General features: G+C 43.7%; 1 protein-coding gene across 7 annotated transcripts; it reads right to left on the bottom strand.

The window, feature by feature from the left end:
* Positions 1 to 291: 291 nt before the first annotated feature.
* Positions 292 to 15,876, bottom strand: LOC113126786 (CD209 antigen-like protein E). Of its 7 annotated transcripts, XM_026300923.1 has the most exons (7): positions 15,438 to 15,876; positions 15,002 to 15,112; positions 14,587 to 14,697; positions 14,423 to 14,485; positions 13,985 to 14,127; positions 13,066 to 13,184; positions 11,395 to 12,024 (listed from the first exon to the last, which is right to left on the bottom strand). In XM_026300923.1, exons 1-7 carry the CDS (start codon positions 15,565 to 15,567, stop codon positions 11,901 to 11,903), a joined length of 801 nt encoding a protein of 266 aa, XP_026156708.1. In that variant the 5' UTR covers positions 15,568 to 15,876; the 3' UTR covers positions 11,395 to 11,900. The 7 variants fall into 7 exon arrangements, 5 of the variants coding, with proteins under 5 accessions (XP_026156710.1, XP_026156711.1, XP_026156708.1 ...); XM_026300924.1 differs by lacking the exon at positions 15,002 to 15,112; XR_003295336.1 differs by lacking the exon at positions 11,395 to 12,024 and having other exon boundaries at positions 13,112 to 13,184; positions 13,497 to 14,127; positions 14,587 to 14,712.
* Between the last annotated feature and the right edge of the window lie 1,098 nt (positions 15,877 to 16,974).

Raw genomic sequence — 16,974 nt, 5'->3', positions numbered from 1 at the left:
TTTCCCTTACATGAACTTTTGTCTCTAAATTCTCTGAACCATTAGAGCTCAGTTCATGCAGAATCAGTCAGACCTCCTGTTTTTGTCACTTTAACCAAGACTTTTGTGTTTTACTGCAAATGTGCAGTGACCTAAACCAACTCCAAATCCAAAAATACCAATCCAGGCCTTAAAATCTCCAGTATGTGAAATAATAATATCCATGGCCTTAAAATCAGCTTTCATGATAGTTGATGTAGAAAAGCAGCAGTGACGTGGACCCAAATGCCTGTACAGTCCACACAGGCAGAGCAGGTTGAATTCCAGGCCCTTTACTAGAATCACTAGTCAGTGAAGAGGTTTCCAGTTGTGCAGCCTGAAAGCTGTTTAACCAGGCAAATAAATCCATCAGGGTCCAGACAGGAGGCAGGTCCCAGACTGGCAGCAGGTCAGAAACACAAGGAACAGATCACTGGCAGTTACATCAGAGATCACACACACAGTAACAAACACACTCACCTGCTCCTCTTTGCTGTTTATCGACACCAGATTAGCTCCTTTGCTTATACAGTCCGACCTACTTTCATACCACCATTTCATCTGAGTGGATTTAAAGTAACAGCTGCATCCAAATCTCGTCCATCCTTCAGGACACCACTTCCCTTAATGTGAGACAAATGTTTTAAAGCCAGTTCATGTCATTCAGTGTCAGACTGATAAGACTTGTACTTTCACTGTGTAGGTTCAGATCTTTCTGTCTCCACTTTTCACTTTCAGGTTCTTTACTCTGTAAATACGACGTCACTCTCATTTGAAGTGATTACCTCCAACACAAATATCCACACAGCAAAACTGTTCAACTACATTAGACAGTTAGAATTCAAAGTGACTCTTCAGTGATATCATAGAAACTGGTTTAATTCTGATATTTGATCATAGTTTTTAAACTTTTCTCACCTTCAGTTTTGTCCTTCAGCTTCTTCACTTCTTCCTGTAACTGACTGTTGTTGGCTGCCATGTCTTAAGAAAATCAGCAGCAGATAAAACATGAAAATGTTGATGCAGTGTGAAGTTGGATCATGTGTTTTATGGTATTTGCCTGTTTGTTAAAAAATCTTACCCGCAGTTTTTTTCTCCAACAGTGAGTTGTTGCTGCTCAGGTTGTTGTTTCTGATCTTCAGCTGCTCGTTTTCTAATTTCACTGAAACATCTGATGAGAGAAACACCAGAAGAAACAGACGACATCAAATCATTCTGCTTTATAAAGACATAGCTGAGTTACTTCCTGTGTTTTATTAACCATCACAGTCACAGCTTTAATCTAGAGTTCAGTTATTCATCAGTGAGCTGCTGTCCATCCTGGCTTCTGTCTGTCTCTCTTGTGTCCTCTGGGACTCCTCTGATATATTTCACCCTCACATCTGACACAGACTGAATGTCTGCAGACATGTTGAGGGACAAAGAGCTAAAAAGCACCTGAAGCTGTTTTGGACCAGTCTTCACTGTCTGTTTCTGTCTGAGTCAGGCAGCTTTCAACAGGGCATGACGGAAGTAGCAGCAGGTCCACCCACAGCCACAGATACTTGAAGCACTTAGTTCCTGTTTCCTGAAAACCTTCATTTGTGTGTTATAAGTTGAATTACTGGACTATATGATCCATGCAATGGAGTTGGAAAAACCTTTTCAATAAAGTGAGAAACTCAAGTCCTGCTGAAAAGGTTGTTTGTTGCAGAGATACAAGTTGTGTTACTCTGCAGCAGCACTGTGCAGCACTTTGCTGAATGTCCACACCACACATTGAACTGTTAGCAGTTAGCATGCGGCCATACTACCTGCCACGGGAGTTTACGCACGTCTTTGTGACAGCAGTGTACATGCCTCCCTCTGCTAACGCAGACACAGCCTGTGACACGCTGCTCTCCATCACCAGCAGTCTTCAGACACATCACCCACAGGCCCTCTTCCTCATCTCTGGAGACTTCAACCACGCGTCTCCCACATCTGATCTGCCCACATACACCCAGTATGTCACCTGCCCTACCAGAGACAATAAAACACTGGACTTGTTCTATGCCAACACCAAGGAGGCATATTCTTCATCCTCTCTCCCTCCCCTGGGGAGAGCTGACCACAACTTTGTCTATCTGCAGCCTGTGTATAAACCTGTTGTGAACAGGCAGCCTGTGGTGCCACGTGTGGTGAAGAGGTGGACTACTGAGAGCGAGGAGGCTCTGAGGGACTGCTTTAACACCACTGTATGGACAGAGCTCTATGACCCACATGGGGAGGATGTCAGCGCCATTACAGACTGCATCACGGACTACATAAACCTTTGCTTCGGAAACACTGTACCCTCCCGGACTGTGTGATGTTTTTCAAACAGCATGCCATGGATTACCCCTGATATAAAAACTATTCCTGAAGGAGAAGAAGAGAGCTTTCAGATCATGGAACAAGGAGAAGCTGAGGACTGTACGGAAGGAGCTGAGGAGGAAGATCAGAGAGGGGAAGGCCAGCTACAGGAGGAAGATGGAGGAGCAGCTGCAGCAGCAGAACATCAGTGGAGTGTGGCGGAGCCTGAAGACCATCTCAGGTTTCAAAGCACACCATGCCCAGGCTGAGGGGGATCTGCAATGGGTTAACGATCTAAATCTGCATTTCCTTAGGTTTGATCAATCACCCTCTCCTGCCCCCACGCAGCTGCAGACCTTCTCCCCGGCACCGGGACAATGCCCCACTCCCTCAGCCTTTCACACCTCAGGCCCACCCCATCACCCCACCACTTCACAGCTCCATGGATTCACCCACCCCTCCAGCACACTACCCCCCTGCCCTTCCTTGTCCCTCACACCAGCCCAGGTGAGGAGTGAACTGAGGAGGATCAAGGCTAGGAAGGCAGCTGGACCAGATGGCATCAGCTCCAGGCTACTTAAGTCCTGTGCAGACGAACTGTGTGGAGTTATGGAGCATGTCTTCAACCTGAGCCTCAAGCTGAGGGTGGTACCACAGCTCTGGAAGACTTCCTGTGTGGTACCAGTGCCCAAGACACCGCACGCTAAGGATCTCAACAGCTTCAGGCCGGTGGCTCTCACGTCCCATCTGATGAAGATACTGGAGAAACTGGTCCTGGGCCACCTCCGCTCTGTGGTGAGCTCAGCGATGGACCCGCTGCAGTTCGCCTACTGACCCGGCATCGGAGTGGAGGACGCCATCATTTTCCTGCTTCACCGTACTCTGGCACACCTGGAGAAGCCCAGCAGTGCTGTGAGAATTCTGTTCTTTGACTTCTCCAGCGCATTCAACACCATACAGCCGTTGCTTTTAAGGGACAAACTGGAGAAGGCTGGTGTGGACTTTGGCCTAGCGGAGTGGATCCTGGACTACCTCACAAACCGACCACAGTTTGTGAGAGCCCAGGACAGTGTGTCCGACATCCTGACCTGCAGTGTGGGGGCCCCCCAGGGGACCGTCCTGGCCCCCTTCCTCTTCACCCTCTACACTGCAGACTTCAGACACAACACGGACGGCTGTGTTCTGCAGAAGTTCTCTGACGACTCTGCGATTGTCGGGCTCATCACGGATGACGATGATGCAGAGTACAGAAGACTGACGCAGGACTTTGTGGACTGGTGTCAGCAGAACCACCTCCTCATCAACGCGGGGAAGACCAAGGAGATGGTGGTGGATTTCCGCAGACATTGGTCTACTCTCCCCTCGTCAGTGAACATCCAGGGAATAGACATTGAGAGAGTGGACTCTTATAAGTACCTGGGTGTTCATCTGAACAACTAACTGGACTGGACTCATAACACAGATGCACTGTAAAGGAAGGGCCAGAGCCGACTCTGCCTCCTGAGGAGACTGCTGTCTTTTGGGGTGAAGGGGGCACTCCTGAGGACCTTCTATGACTCTGTGGTGGCATCAGCCATCCTGTATGGTGTGGTTTGCTGGAGCAGCAGCATCACGGAGAGGGAAAGGAAGAAGCTGGACAAGGTCATCAAGAAGTCCAGCTCTGTCCTCTGGACTCAGTGAGGGAGGTGGGGGACAGACGGGTCCTGGCTAAGCTGACATCCATGCTGGACCACGAGTCACCTCCTGCAGGACATCCTGTCTGCCCTGGAGAGCAGCTTCAGTGATAGACTGATTCACCCTCACTGTGTGAAGGAGAGATTCCGCAGGTCCTTCCTTCCTGCTGCTGTCCAACTCTACAATGATCACTGCTAACTGTACATTTGTCATCCATCTATTGTGAGTGTAGTATAATGTAAATCACATCAGTGCAATATACTGTAGTCACTTTACCTGGTATTTATTTATATATCCAGTTATGTCCATATACTGTACATACCCATAGGCACATATTGTATATACTTACTGTCTTTGTAGCTTCATAGTTCTATTCCACTTAGTACTTTTTAAAATATTTTTAATTTCCTATTTATCTCACATCTTGCTACTTCTGGCTCTCTGCTGTGTTTTTGTACTTACTGTTGCAACAATGCAATTTCCCCATTGTGGAACAAATAAAGGTTTTCTTATTCTTATTCTATTAATAGAGACACAGAGAAACAAAGAGCTGAGCAGTTTCTGACACAGGAAATGTGACGTGTGATCTGTGCAGGTATTGTGGTTTAGACTTGATGAGGAACTAACACCTTCAACATGTTCTGATGTTGGAGGATTGTGGATTGTGTGTCTGTTTCTTACAGTGGAGTTGTGTTGTGAAGGGATCACTTCACAGGCAGTTTGGAGAGGAGGACTGATCACAGCCACCAATAACTCTTTGCCTGGACATATGTCAGTATTATATGAAGACAGACTCAAATCAGGGCAGCAGGGCAGTGATGTTGGGGGGAAAGTGTCATCACTGTGCTTCACAGACCAACAGTCTCTGTTTGGCATCATGTGAACTTGTTTAGTGTTTGCTGCTCATGAGTTGAGCGGTCGTGTTGAATCTTACAGCGTATGGACAGGGAGATGATCCCAACCATCATCAGAAGGCACAGCACTCCCAGACACACTGCAGCTCCTCTCAGAGGTTTTCTTTGGACTGGAGGATGGTTCTGACTGTGTGGTCCTGCAAAGGCAAAGCACACAGAGCGAGTTTAACCAAACACAGCTACACTTATTACCCATCATCCTCTGCTTCTACCATTAGACCTCACACTCTAGCATCATTGGTTAGATCTGTGGCTGTGGTGGCGTCTTGTCAACAGCCTGTCAACAGCGTCACTGATGTGACAAACTATTTTAACACCTTTGTTAAACCACTGATCTGACAGTTTCAGTTATGATGAACCACTGAATTTTCCACCTGACACCCTTGAATTAAAATAGTCTTCAGTCTGTCTTAGCTGTACGGATGTGGTCATTGTGCACGTCACACTTCTTCCTGCCTTGTGGTTGCTCTTTGTGCTCAGTGTAAAAGTGTCTTTCCCAGAGTTGAAACAACACTGGTCACTTAAATGTTCCATTTGATAAAAGCAGCAACAGAAGACGTGAGAAGCTGTGGTACTGTACATTTTTTGTCAGCAGCTTGTTAACAGAACATCATCCGACTGACTTTAGGAAAGACTTCATACTGCACATGTCGCTGTATAGAAACTAACATTGATGTGTGATGGGCTGCAGGAGCTTGGGTTGGAAAGATCAGTGTAACATACTGAGGGAAGAACAAACTTTAGGTCCAACATGATTGAAAGGCACAACTGACAAATAAGCATTAATTGTTAGATTACAGATTTATCATGGGGGGGCCACGGTGCTACAGTGGTGTCATATTGTGGCCTCACAGCATTAAGGTTTCAGGTGTGAATCCTGTTCAACCTCAGGGCCTTTCTGTGTGGAGTTTGCATGTTCCCCCCTGTGTGTCTGTGGGTTTGAAGTGGATTTGATAATTTCTCACTTACCTCCTTCCTCAGACTGAAAACCAGTGGGATCATCTCTGACATCGTCTGCAGTCTCGTAGATCTGCACCTCCCTTTCTTCCCACTCTCCATCTTCCTCCTCCCTTCTGTTGTGTCTCACCTTCCGTGAAACATCTGGTTTGGCATAAATATCTGAGGACATCTTCAGAGGACTGAGACAGCTGATCAGTAGATAAACTTCACTTTCTGTTCCCACACTGTGTTGACTGGCTGCTATACTGCAGTAAAACCTGTGTACTAGTATAGTAAACTCTGTTAAACTGTGTAAATCCAGATGCTGCTGTTGGGTTTCTTGCTCCGTGTGGTCTAAGAACATTCAGGAAGTAGCAGCAAGAACAGTATCGCTCACACCCCACCCCTTTACTTTCTTATGCCAGGAAGCTGCATCGTCCAGTCTTTGCATTGATGAAACTATTTAGACAAACTATAAAAACCATGTGAATCTAAAACTTTGGGAAACTGAAAGTATTTTCTAAGTTTTTCAAAACAGCAAGAGTTTGGAAATCCAACATGCATGTGTTGGTAAAAGACGTGAGCACACACCCACACAGAGCAGGTTATCAGGAAATGTTTTTCTCAGCAGCAGAGCAGTGTAGTGTCTGCAGGTCAGTGCAGCGAGGAGCCAACACTGTTCACTGGACAAACTAAACACAAATCTGATCAAAATCATCCTGATTCCAACTTTCCTGTTGACATGGACATGGATCTGATGAGAATCCATTTTCTTTGAGCTTCATGTTTGTTGATTTTATTTGTCATCACTTGTCTGTTTTCAGTGAAGAGGGCAGTACAGATTGATATGAGCATTCTGGTGCCCCCATGTGGTTGAGCTGTATGAAGTTTTCTGTCCTGAGCTGTACTGAGCCAAGTCAGTGGCTTCAACCACTTTGACCTTTTATATATGAGCCACAATCCACATTCAGGAAGTGGCAGCACAAACACTTTAGTTTCAGATGTTCACATTGAGATTGCATACACGGATCTGTTACCATCCCTGTCGAAACAGAAATCCTCTCCATTTTCCATTCATCCACTAGATGTCCCCGGATCCCCCCCCCCCTCACCTACATACACACCTGTTCCCACTTCCCTCATGGACCAGCAGCCAGACTACATCTGTTGTTTGTCTGGCAAAACTATGGTCTTTGTGAAGACATTTTTCTGACTAAAGAGCCTGGAGTCCTGGAGTCTCGTTAGTTTTTGAAGCAGGGCTCCTGCCTGACCTGTATCTACACCCCAAACATGTCAGGTTGACTTGATGCCAATTTAGGACCATTATATTTTGTCCACCTCTTTCTCTGCATTCACCCACATTCTCAGTTTTTCAGCACCTTGTAAAAGGACCTGCCATTCTCCATCCAGCCACCAGATGTCTCTGGATATCCAGCCATGATGCCATCTTGAATCAACTTTGCCTGTGCCTCCTGTCAGCTGATCCTCTGGTCACCAGCACACCTGCTCCTCATCTCCTGATCACTCTCCCCAGTAAATATACTGCTCTGGTTTCACTTTTACACCACAAACTTCCAGCTGTTTCTGCCTCTTCCTGGTTTTCCCTGTTTGTTCTCGCTTTGCATTACTCAGCTGTTCTGGACTCCATCTGGATTGTTCATGTTTCCTCAGATCGTTTGCTATGATCGGACAACTTGTGTGTTTCCCTGCACGTTGCTGACTTGGCCTCCTGTTTTCCCTGCTGTACCACAGGTGACTGTCCTGTCTCCTTTTCTGTTCACCCTATACACCTCAGACTTCAGTACAGCTCTATGTCCTGCCACTTACAGAAGTTCTCCAATGACTCTGCAATGGTTGGGCTGAGGAAGCTTAGGTCCTTTAATATATCTGCACTCGGTGAGCCACCTGCTGTATTTTCCTGCTATATTTCCAGCCTAAACAAGGAATCAACAAACAATGTGTCCAGTGTGGTGGCTTTGTTTACTCTACCTGTCAGGTGGTTTCATGCTGACAACAGCAGTGAATCATGGACTGGAATATGACACAATGGTCCCTTCTGTCTGGATCTCCCCATAATCTGTTACTATACAATACTCTGATGTTGCTCCTTTTTCTCCCTGGATCACTACTGGGCTTTCTACTGGATCGAAAGGGGGTCTTCCCTATGTTCCCCAGTACCTTTGTTCCCCATGGTGGTTTTCTGGTCCGTCGTGTGTTGGTATTTGAAGCAGCTCTTGAATCCTGGATAAAATCTAACAGCTAAACAATATGAAATGTTTCAGCTTCTTTCTGACATATTAATGTCAACGTGTAAAAATCTTGGCATAGATGAGAACTGGTAAATTATAAACCCTACCATGTTATTCAATAAAACTGTCATGGATTCATTTAAATCCAGTCTAACTTGGTCCCACTCCCTTTTAGAATATTATTTCACATACACCGTTCCACAGAAATCAATATTACCACACGTGAAAACCACAGGCAAACATAAACAATAGGACTTTTCCATCAACACCACGTGGCTCCAACTTCATGTAAGATCTAATCAATGGTGATCATTTTGGTTGATTTGCAGTTATTTCCACATTATATGTCTAAAGTCACAGTCAGACAGTGACAAACTGATGAAACCAACAACAAACAGATGCCCATAATTGAAACCTGTTGATTTTTGTTTGACCTTCGTTAATGTCCGGTTGAAAATCTTCTAAATATAAACATGGTTGGCAAATAGTTACCGGGGAACAAAGGGAAGACTGGCAAATCTGCCAGGGTTAAATTTCCACCGTAACATGACATGAACAAAATTCAGAGTCGTTTTAACACCGAGCCGATAAAAACCAACACTAGCAGAGTCAGTGTTGGAGTAAATGTTGGGAGTTTCCCACAGTTTCACACTCGGAGAGTCAAACTGGACCGCGCCTTTATTTCCGGTGAAGAAATGCGGAGCTGGATTTTTCCGGTCGCCATTTTCTCTGTCATCGCGGTAAGTTCAGTTCTTTCAAATTTCATCTTTTAGCTCAATATTAGCACATGTTTATTTAGAACAATGTTATGTGAAGTTTATTTACTGGACTACGAACATTTTCAAGTGTTTTTTTTTCCTGTTTTAAACCGTTTTTGGTCGAAGTGTCCGATTGCTAGCATAAAGTGTGTATAGCATGTGGTTGATTTAGCGCGATACGACAGTCGGGAGGATCTTACTGACACTGCGAACTAATATCCGTGAGAATTTTTAATGAAGGTGGTCTTTTTCTTTCCAATGGGACTTGCTGAAACTCGTATAGGCCTACTGACTTTAGGGTGGACCCACAGGCAGAGAGCAGGAGCTGTTCACCTGTTGGTGATTGAATCAATGGGCACTAAGCTCCAGCAGATTTTGTTGTCATTAGTCTATTTTCTCTGCTTGGATCATTCACAGGAAAGTCATATTGAAACGTGTGTGTGTTTTTCTAGCTGCATCATTTTGTGCATCCATTTTCTATTTGGTTGTATGTGACGTTCTGTCTATTAGAAAGTAGGAATATGCTGGTTCCTGTTGAGTATAACGGACTGAGCAAATGGGTCAGGGCACCACAGACAGAGGATGTCTACAATGATCCTGAATTTCTCCAAGGAAGTTATTTAAGTGGTGAAAAGTAACCTCTTTGACTCCAGTACTGGGATACCTTCTATTTTATTATTGTTTTATTGCTGCTTTATTATTATATGACATTTGGATGCAATGCACTTGCTTGAAAACAAGACCTGAGTGCTTTTTGCTCTCTGTTTGCATATCCTATATTTATCTATATGTGTTAAGGGTGTATCACTGTATTTTTAACTTTAGCTTCTCTCTTTTAGTGGAGGCAAAACTTGGTTTGGCAAGTTTCACATCCTTGTTCCTGAAGGATTGTGCAGGAGTGGAAGTGGATCCAGACATATTTGATGAACTTTTGAATTGGTCTCAGGCGTCTTTCAAGGCCTTGACTGCAGATTGCAGTGGTAAGATAATGCAGTTGTTTCTCAAAATGTCTTGGTTATTAATTTATTGCTAGTGTAGATTTTATATGCACAGTTTGAACACAGTTTTTCATCACAGTGCTATTTGTGTGTTCTTAGACAGTGTTGAGGATTCTTCTTCAGGAGCCTCATGTTTGTCAGAATAATCTCCATCTCCTGCATCTGAAGGCTCATCAAGTTCAGACTCAACAATTATTCTTGAATCCACCAAAACTCAGAAAAGACATTTTATTGAGGGACGTCCTGACAGCAGTATTGCAAGAGATGTAAGTTATCTTTTTTATACAAATATCAAATATTGGAGAGACTCATTGTGTTTTATTAAGTGCTCAGTTTTATCTAAATAGACACAATTGGTCTCTGGGCCAAGCAAACTGCCTGTGACGTTATAGTTCTGTCAGAGATGTGGTTAAAACCATCAGTCACTAATGATATGATCCACATTGATGGATATAATGTGTTCAGGACAGATGGTGTAAACGAAGGAGGAGGAGTTACAGTCTATACAAAGACATCATTGGACTGTACCTTGGTGGACTCGTTCACTAAACCAGAGTGTTTTGAAATGTTAGTGATGAAGTTAAACCTTGCTAACAGCACCGAGCTCACAGTAATAGGATGTTATCGTCCACCTTCGGCATCACGTGAAGCCGTCACTGTTTTCGGACATTCTACATAAACGGTCAGACACTGAGTTGGTTCTGTTGGGTGACTTAAACTGGGACTGGCTATCTGCAACTTGGTTGAACCCTAAGCCTTTGGACAAGTCCACTTTGCTTGATGTTATTCTTAGGAACTTTCCACACAAATATGCTGCCGCCTGGGTCCTTTGTAACGATGTTAGTGATCATTGTGCAGTTGCTTGTGTTAGAACCTGTAGGCTTCCTAAAACTAAACTTAGATATATTTTTAAACAAAATTCTCAGCATTTCAATGAGCAGGCTTTCATACATGATGTTTCTAATAGTGATTTGCACCTCGTCTATAATATGGTGGATTCTGACTTGGCATGTAAGTTTTTTAAAACCACCTTTCAGATTTTAATAAATAAGCATCCACCCCTGAGAAGATTTAGACTCAGTGGGAAAGATAATCCATGGTTTAATGAATGATTCACCCACATTCTCACTTCTTCAGCACCTTGGAAAGTTACAACACCTGCCATTCTCCATCCAGCCACCAGATGTCTCTGGATATCCATCCATGACGCCATCTTGAATAAACTTTGTCTGTGCCTCCTGTCAGCTGACCCTCTGCTCACCAGCACACCTGCTCCTCATCTCCTGATCACTCTCCCCAGTAAATATACTGCTCTGGTTTCACTTTTACACCATAGACTTACAGCTGCTCCTGTCTTTTCCTGGTTTCCCTGTGTGTCCTGGCTCAGGATTACTCAGCTGTTCTGGACTCTGGTTGTTGTGTCTTAGTAGAAACATGACAGAGGCCTTTTTCCAGCTGCACAGACACTGCTGCATCATCCTGACCACATGTTTGTATTTTCACAAAGAGTTCCCCAGACACACTGATGATATTAGACAATGCATTTGGTGAAGAAGCCTTTAATAGTTTGTTGGTTCTTTACAGTATTTTCTAATGTGGTTAATGTGACACATGTTTAGATGAAGAAAAGATCCTGGTCCAGGTAAAACGAAGCAGATACTAACTCCAGGTGTATCAGAGAAAATGAAGAAGACACTTTGAGCAGTTTGAGCAGCAACAGACTCATGAATGAAGCAAGTAAAGCAAAGTAAAGACAAGCTGCAGTTCACTTTTATTCTAACCTTCTGTGGGACGACAGAGTCAGTGAGTGCACATGTAGTTGTTGTGTGGACGACTTCCAGCCCCACTGCTCTGTCTGCACCATAGAGCACAGAGGGACAATGTCTATGGAATCCAGATGGTTGAACATGTGAACTAATGGAAGATGACTCTGAGGTTCATGCAGAGCTTTTCATAGTTTGGTGTCTTCAGTCTGATTGGACAAACAGCTTCATCCCAACAGTCCACAGCCCTCTGTCATCAGCACAACCAGGGAATCTATTTCTCACAGAGCCATGTTTTATATTCTCTATCATTATAAGTTGTTGTCCATTTTCCTTGTTGGTCACAACATGATCCATAGTACCAGCCTGTGGGGTTTTCATGTCCTGTTGCCCAGAACCTGTGGACAAATAAAATATAGTTTTAAACTGGGCTGAAACTCCTGATTATTTTCATATTCACATAAACTTGAATCTCACTTTGAATATTTCAGATATTTTCCATCATTTTTAGGGGATTTGCAGACACCTCAAACACAAAGGATTATGGGTATGAGTCTGGTCCCAGATGTGTTATGAAAACTGGATCCAGGACTTAGACATGGCATCCATTCATTCCAATGAAAGTTACTCTGCTCATACTCCACAGACCTTTTCTCTGGTCCTGGTCTGACTCCTGGTTTTTAAGCTCCCTGCACATGCTCAGTAGGGTTTCTCTGAAACAGCTTTAAAGGTTTGACCAATTTTAAATCTTAATGCTTGAAAAATGAATGACAGAGAAGTAATAACGGAGCTGGTGCAGTTTGAGGTGTTCAGTCAACAGTTGGACTCACATCAGTTTTCAATGGTCGTCTATGAGGAAAAGACTTTGTGGGTTGTAGGGATTTTAGTTGCAGTACCTCAGTTTGCCAGCAGGACAAACTGGTTGTAAAGCTGCTCTCTTAATCCATCCCTGGGACTAATGGTCATATTCAGCTTTTCCCTTCATATGTTCTTCCCTTTCTAAAGAGCAGAGAAGAGGCAGGTCGTCCTTCATGCTGAGCTAAAGTTAAAGGACCTGCAGTCACATTTGTTTGACTTGTGAAGTTGAGAAGCAGTTTGTTCTTTTCTGTCTGAGGATACAGAGCAGCACACACGTTCAATAAGCTGAACTGTGACCAGGGCTTTGAAGACTTTCTGAATCCTGACTCTTTCAAACTGAGTCCTTGTTACTGGACCTCATCACAGACTGCAGATGAACAGAGCTCAAGTCCAGCTCTTCATTCAAACACTCAGTTTTCTTTTCACGTTCTTTCATTGGATTCAACATCTGCAGGTTGTTCCAAAGCAACACTGAGAAAATCCTTTGAACATGTGTTGCTGTCCTGCCTTTAACACATGGTTCTGTTAGTTTCCAACAATGACTTTGATGGCACTGAAATAGAAACAAAACACTGGCTCACGTTTCTGTCAGCGGTGACACGTCCACCCATTTCCATTCCCAGGTAGATGTCGATCCTTCCTGTACAGTCCATAGACCGATCCAGGACTGTCCCTTCACATTCAGCTTTGTGACAAATTCCTAATAGTTGACAAGAGACAATAATTATTTCTCCTTTCATAATTCAGTATTTCTGTTGTAGTAAAATCGTCCTGTGAGTCTGTCTGAAGGAAAAACTAAATCTGCTGCAACTTTTCTTTTCCTCCATGGAGCATAAATCAGAAACAGCCAAAGAACTGATGAAGATCAGCTCCTCTCATAGACCGACCGTTGTCACAGTAAAACCAAAGTTAACATGTCATTTTATCAGAATGTGTTTTTCAAACCAACACACACATTTGGAGGGTTTTTGAGATATTGAGAATGAATTGAATAATGAAATATTTCCCTTACATGAACTTTTGTCTCTAAATTCTCTGAACCATTAGAGCTCAGTTCATGCAGAATCAGTCAGACCTCCTGTTTTTGTCACTTTAACCAAGACTTTTCTGTTTTACTGCAAATGTGCAGTGACCTAAACCAACTCCAAATCCAAAAATACCAATCCAGGCCTTAAAATCTCCAGTATGTGAAATAATAATATCCATGGCCTTAAAATCAGCTTCCATGATAGTTGATGTAGAAAAGCAGCAGTGACGTGGACCCAAATGCCTGTACAGTCCACACAGGCAGAGCAGGTTGAATTCCAGGCCCTTTACTAGAATCACTAGTCAGTGAACAGGTTTCCAGTTGTGCAGCCTGAAAGCTGTTTAACCAGGCAAATAAATCCATCAGGGTCCAGACAGGAGGCAGGTCCCAGACTGGCAGCAGGTCAGAAACACAAGGAACAGATCACTGGCAGTTACATCAGAGATCACACACACAGTAACAAACACACTCACCTGCTCCTCTTTGCTGTTTATCGACACCAGATCAGCTCCTTTGTTCCGACAGTCTGTCCTACTTTCATACCACCATTTTTTCTCAGTGGATTTAAAGTAACAGCTGCATCCAAATCTCGTCCATCCTTCAGGACACCACTTCCCTTAATGTGAGACAAGTGTTTTAAAGCCAGTTCATGTCATTCAGTGTCAGACTGATAAGACTTGTACTTTCACTGTGTAGGTTCAGATCTTTCTGTCTCCACTTTTCACTTTCAGGTTCTTTACTCTGTAAATACGACGTCACTCTCATTTGAAGTGATTACCTCCAACACAAATATCCACACAGCAAAACTGTTCAACTACATTAGACAGTTAGAATTCAAAGTGACTCTTCAGTGATATCATAGAAACTGGTTTAATTCTGATATTTGATCATAGTTTTTAAACTTTTCTCACCTTCAATTTTGTCCTTCAGCGTCTTCACTTCTTCCTGTAACTGACTGTTGTCGGCTGCCATGTCTTAAGAAAATCAGCAGCAGATAAAACATGAAAATGTTGATGCAGTGTGAAGTTGGATCATGTGTTTTATGGTATTTGCCTGTTTGTTAAAAAAATCTTACTGTGAATTTTCTCCTGGAGCTGCTTTAAGTCATTCTGTGACTGATTGTAGCTGCTGCTCAGGTTGTTGTTTCTGATCTTCAGCTGCTCGTTTTCTAATTTCACTGAAACATCTGATGAGAAAAACACCAGAAGAAACAGACGACATCAAATCATTCTGCTTTATAAAGACATAGCTGAGTTACTTCCTGTGTTTTATTAACCATCACAGTCACAGCTTTAATCTAGAGTTCAGTTATTTGTTGTGCCGACTGTTCTTGAACCTGCCGTGTGTTGAGCTCACTCAGGGCGTCGTCACTAGACAGGAAGTGACTCTGCGGTGGCTGAAATACCAAGTAAGACCAGGACCCAAACAAAAACCTGTAGTTTGAATGTGGAAAACCAAAACAGTGAAGACAGTGGAATAAAAGTCCTCACAGCGTATGATGATGGCAGCCAGAATCAGCAGATACAGCACTCCCAGAGCCACTGTCCAAACTCTGAACCTGCTTCTTTTCACAGCTGGAAGCTTCTTCTCACTGTGTCTTCCTGCAGAGGCCAAATCCACAGAGAAGACACTTTGATTCAGCTCTTTGTCCTTTATTCCTGTCATTGAATGCATCTGCTTGCTCCCAACAATGACATTTGACCTGCACTTTGACCAAATTCCAGCACAAAGTGACCTGATACTGACTCACACAAGTTGATCCTCTTTGTTCTGCACTTACAGGAACTGGACTGGATGATACTAGAATTGGTTTTTCTGCAAGAGTCAAACTGAAAAGCTCCAGTTTGTGTAAAAATCCTGTCAAATTGCAGCCACTAAGACTCAGCATCAGCTTTTCTCTTCTAATATTGATGATTTCAGACTCACCAGCTTGTTGTAAGCCAACATCAGTGAGCTGCTGTCCATCCTGGCTTCTGTCTGTCTCTCTTCTGTCCTCTGGGACTCCTCTGATATATTTCACCCTCACATCTGACACAGACTGAATGTCTGCAGACATGTTGAGGGACGAAGAGCTAAAAAGCACCTGAAGCTGTTTTGGACCAGTCTTCACTGTCTGTTTCTGTGTGAGTCAGGCAGCTTTCAACAGGGCATGACGGAAGTAGCAGCAGGTCCACCCACAGCCACAGATACTTGAAGCACTTTGTTCCTGTTTCCTGAAAACCTTCATTTGTGTGTTATAAGTTGAATTACTGGACTATATGATCCATGCAATGGAGTTGGAAAAACCTTTTCAATAAAGTGAGAAACTCAAGTCCTGCTGAAAAGGTTGTTTGTTGCAGAGATACAAGTTGTGTTACTCTGCAGCAGCACTTTGCTGAATGTCCACACACTATTAATAGAGACACAGAGAAACAAAGAGCTGAGCAGTTTCTGACACAGGAAATGTGACGTGTGATCTGTGCAGTTTTTTAGGTTTAGACTTGATGAGGAACTAACACCTTGAAACACAAAGGTCCAATGTGGTTTGTCAGTGTTGACACTGAAGCAAAAAGCCACATTAGAGAATATAAAATAATTGTTATCCACTTTATCTGAAACTCAGTGAACTGCTAAACCTGTTTTCATCATGAATTCATCTTGTGTCCAGCTGCAGCCGCTGCTGATTCCCCACTACCTGTTGGTGTCCTTCACCTGTCCTGGACGAGTGCTGCAGGAAGTCGCTCAGACACACAGGACGCTCACAGTCCTGCTGCTGTCACTCTCTGCACATGCTTCCTGTAAAAGACCCAGCTCAAGATGGCGCCAAGTCAGTCCGTTGTTTGTGTGTCAGTGCCTGATGTCTGAGTTTTTGTGTTTTTATGGGCGACATTTCACATCATTTCCACATGAATGTGTGTTACTTCTCAAGAACAACATCCTCCAGTTCATTTGGGGATTTTAGATGATGCATTTGATCAGGTGTTTTCAGATTACTACAGCACTGTAAACCCAGACTGCTGAGGCCTAGGCCTGCTCGGGATCCACTTGTTGGACTGCAGTAACCAGGGGAGAAAAAGGATCTCTGCTTATCATCTCACTGTTTTCTGCTTCATCTGCACTCGGTGATCCACCTGCTGTATTTTCCTGCTATATTTCCAGCCTAAACAAGGAATCAACAAACAATGTGTCCAGTGTGGTGGCTTTGTTTACTCTACCTGTCAGGTGGTTTCATGCTGACAACAGCAGTGAATCATGGACTGGAATATGACACAATGGTCCCTTCTCTCTGGATCTCCCCATACTCTGTTACTATACCATACTCTGTCGCTCCTTTTTCTCACTGGATCACTACTGGGCTTTCTACTAGATTGAAAGGGGGTCTTCCCTATGTTCCCCAGTACCTTTGTTCCCCATGGTGGTTTTCTGCTCCGTCGTGTGTTGGTATTTGAAGCAGTTCTTGAATCCTGGATAAAATCTAACAGCT

Source organism: Mastacembelus armatus, chromosome 11 (genome assembly GCF_900324485.2).
Source record: "Mastacembelus armatus chromosome 11, fMasArm1.2, whole genome shotgun sequence".
Taxonomy (NCBI): Eukaryota; Metazoa; Chordata; class Actinopteri; order Synbranchiformes; family Mastacembelidae; genus Mastacembelus; species Mastacembelus armatus.
Note: the sequence above shows the minus strand (reverse complement) of the source record. Positions and strands in the feature narration are given on the sequence as shown.

Coding starts and splice junctions, on each gene's coding strand:
- LOC113126786 (XM_026300923.1), bottom strand. CDS start 15,567: ATGTCTGCAGACATTCAGTCTGTGTCAGATGTGAGGGTGAAATATATC. Junction 14,128..14,422: donor GCTGAAGGACAAAATTGAAG/GTGAGAAAAGTT, acceptor TCTCACATTAAG/GGAAGTGGTGTCCTGAAGGA. Junction 12,025..13,065: donor GTGTCACCGCTGACAGAAAC/GTGAGCCAGTGT, acceptor ATTTGTCCACAG/GTTCTGGGCAACAGGACATG.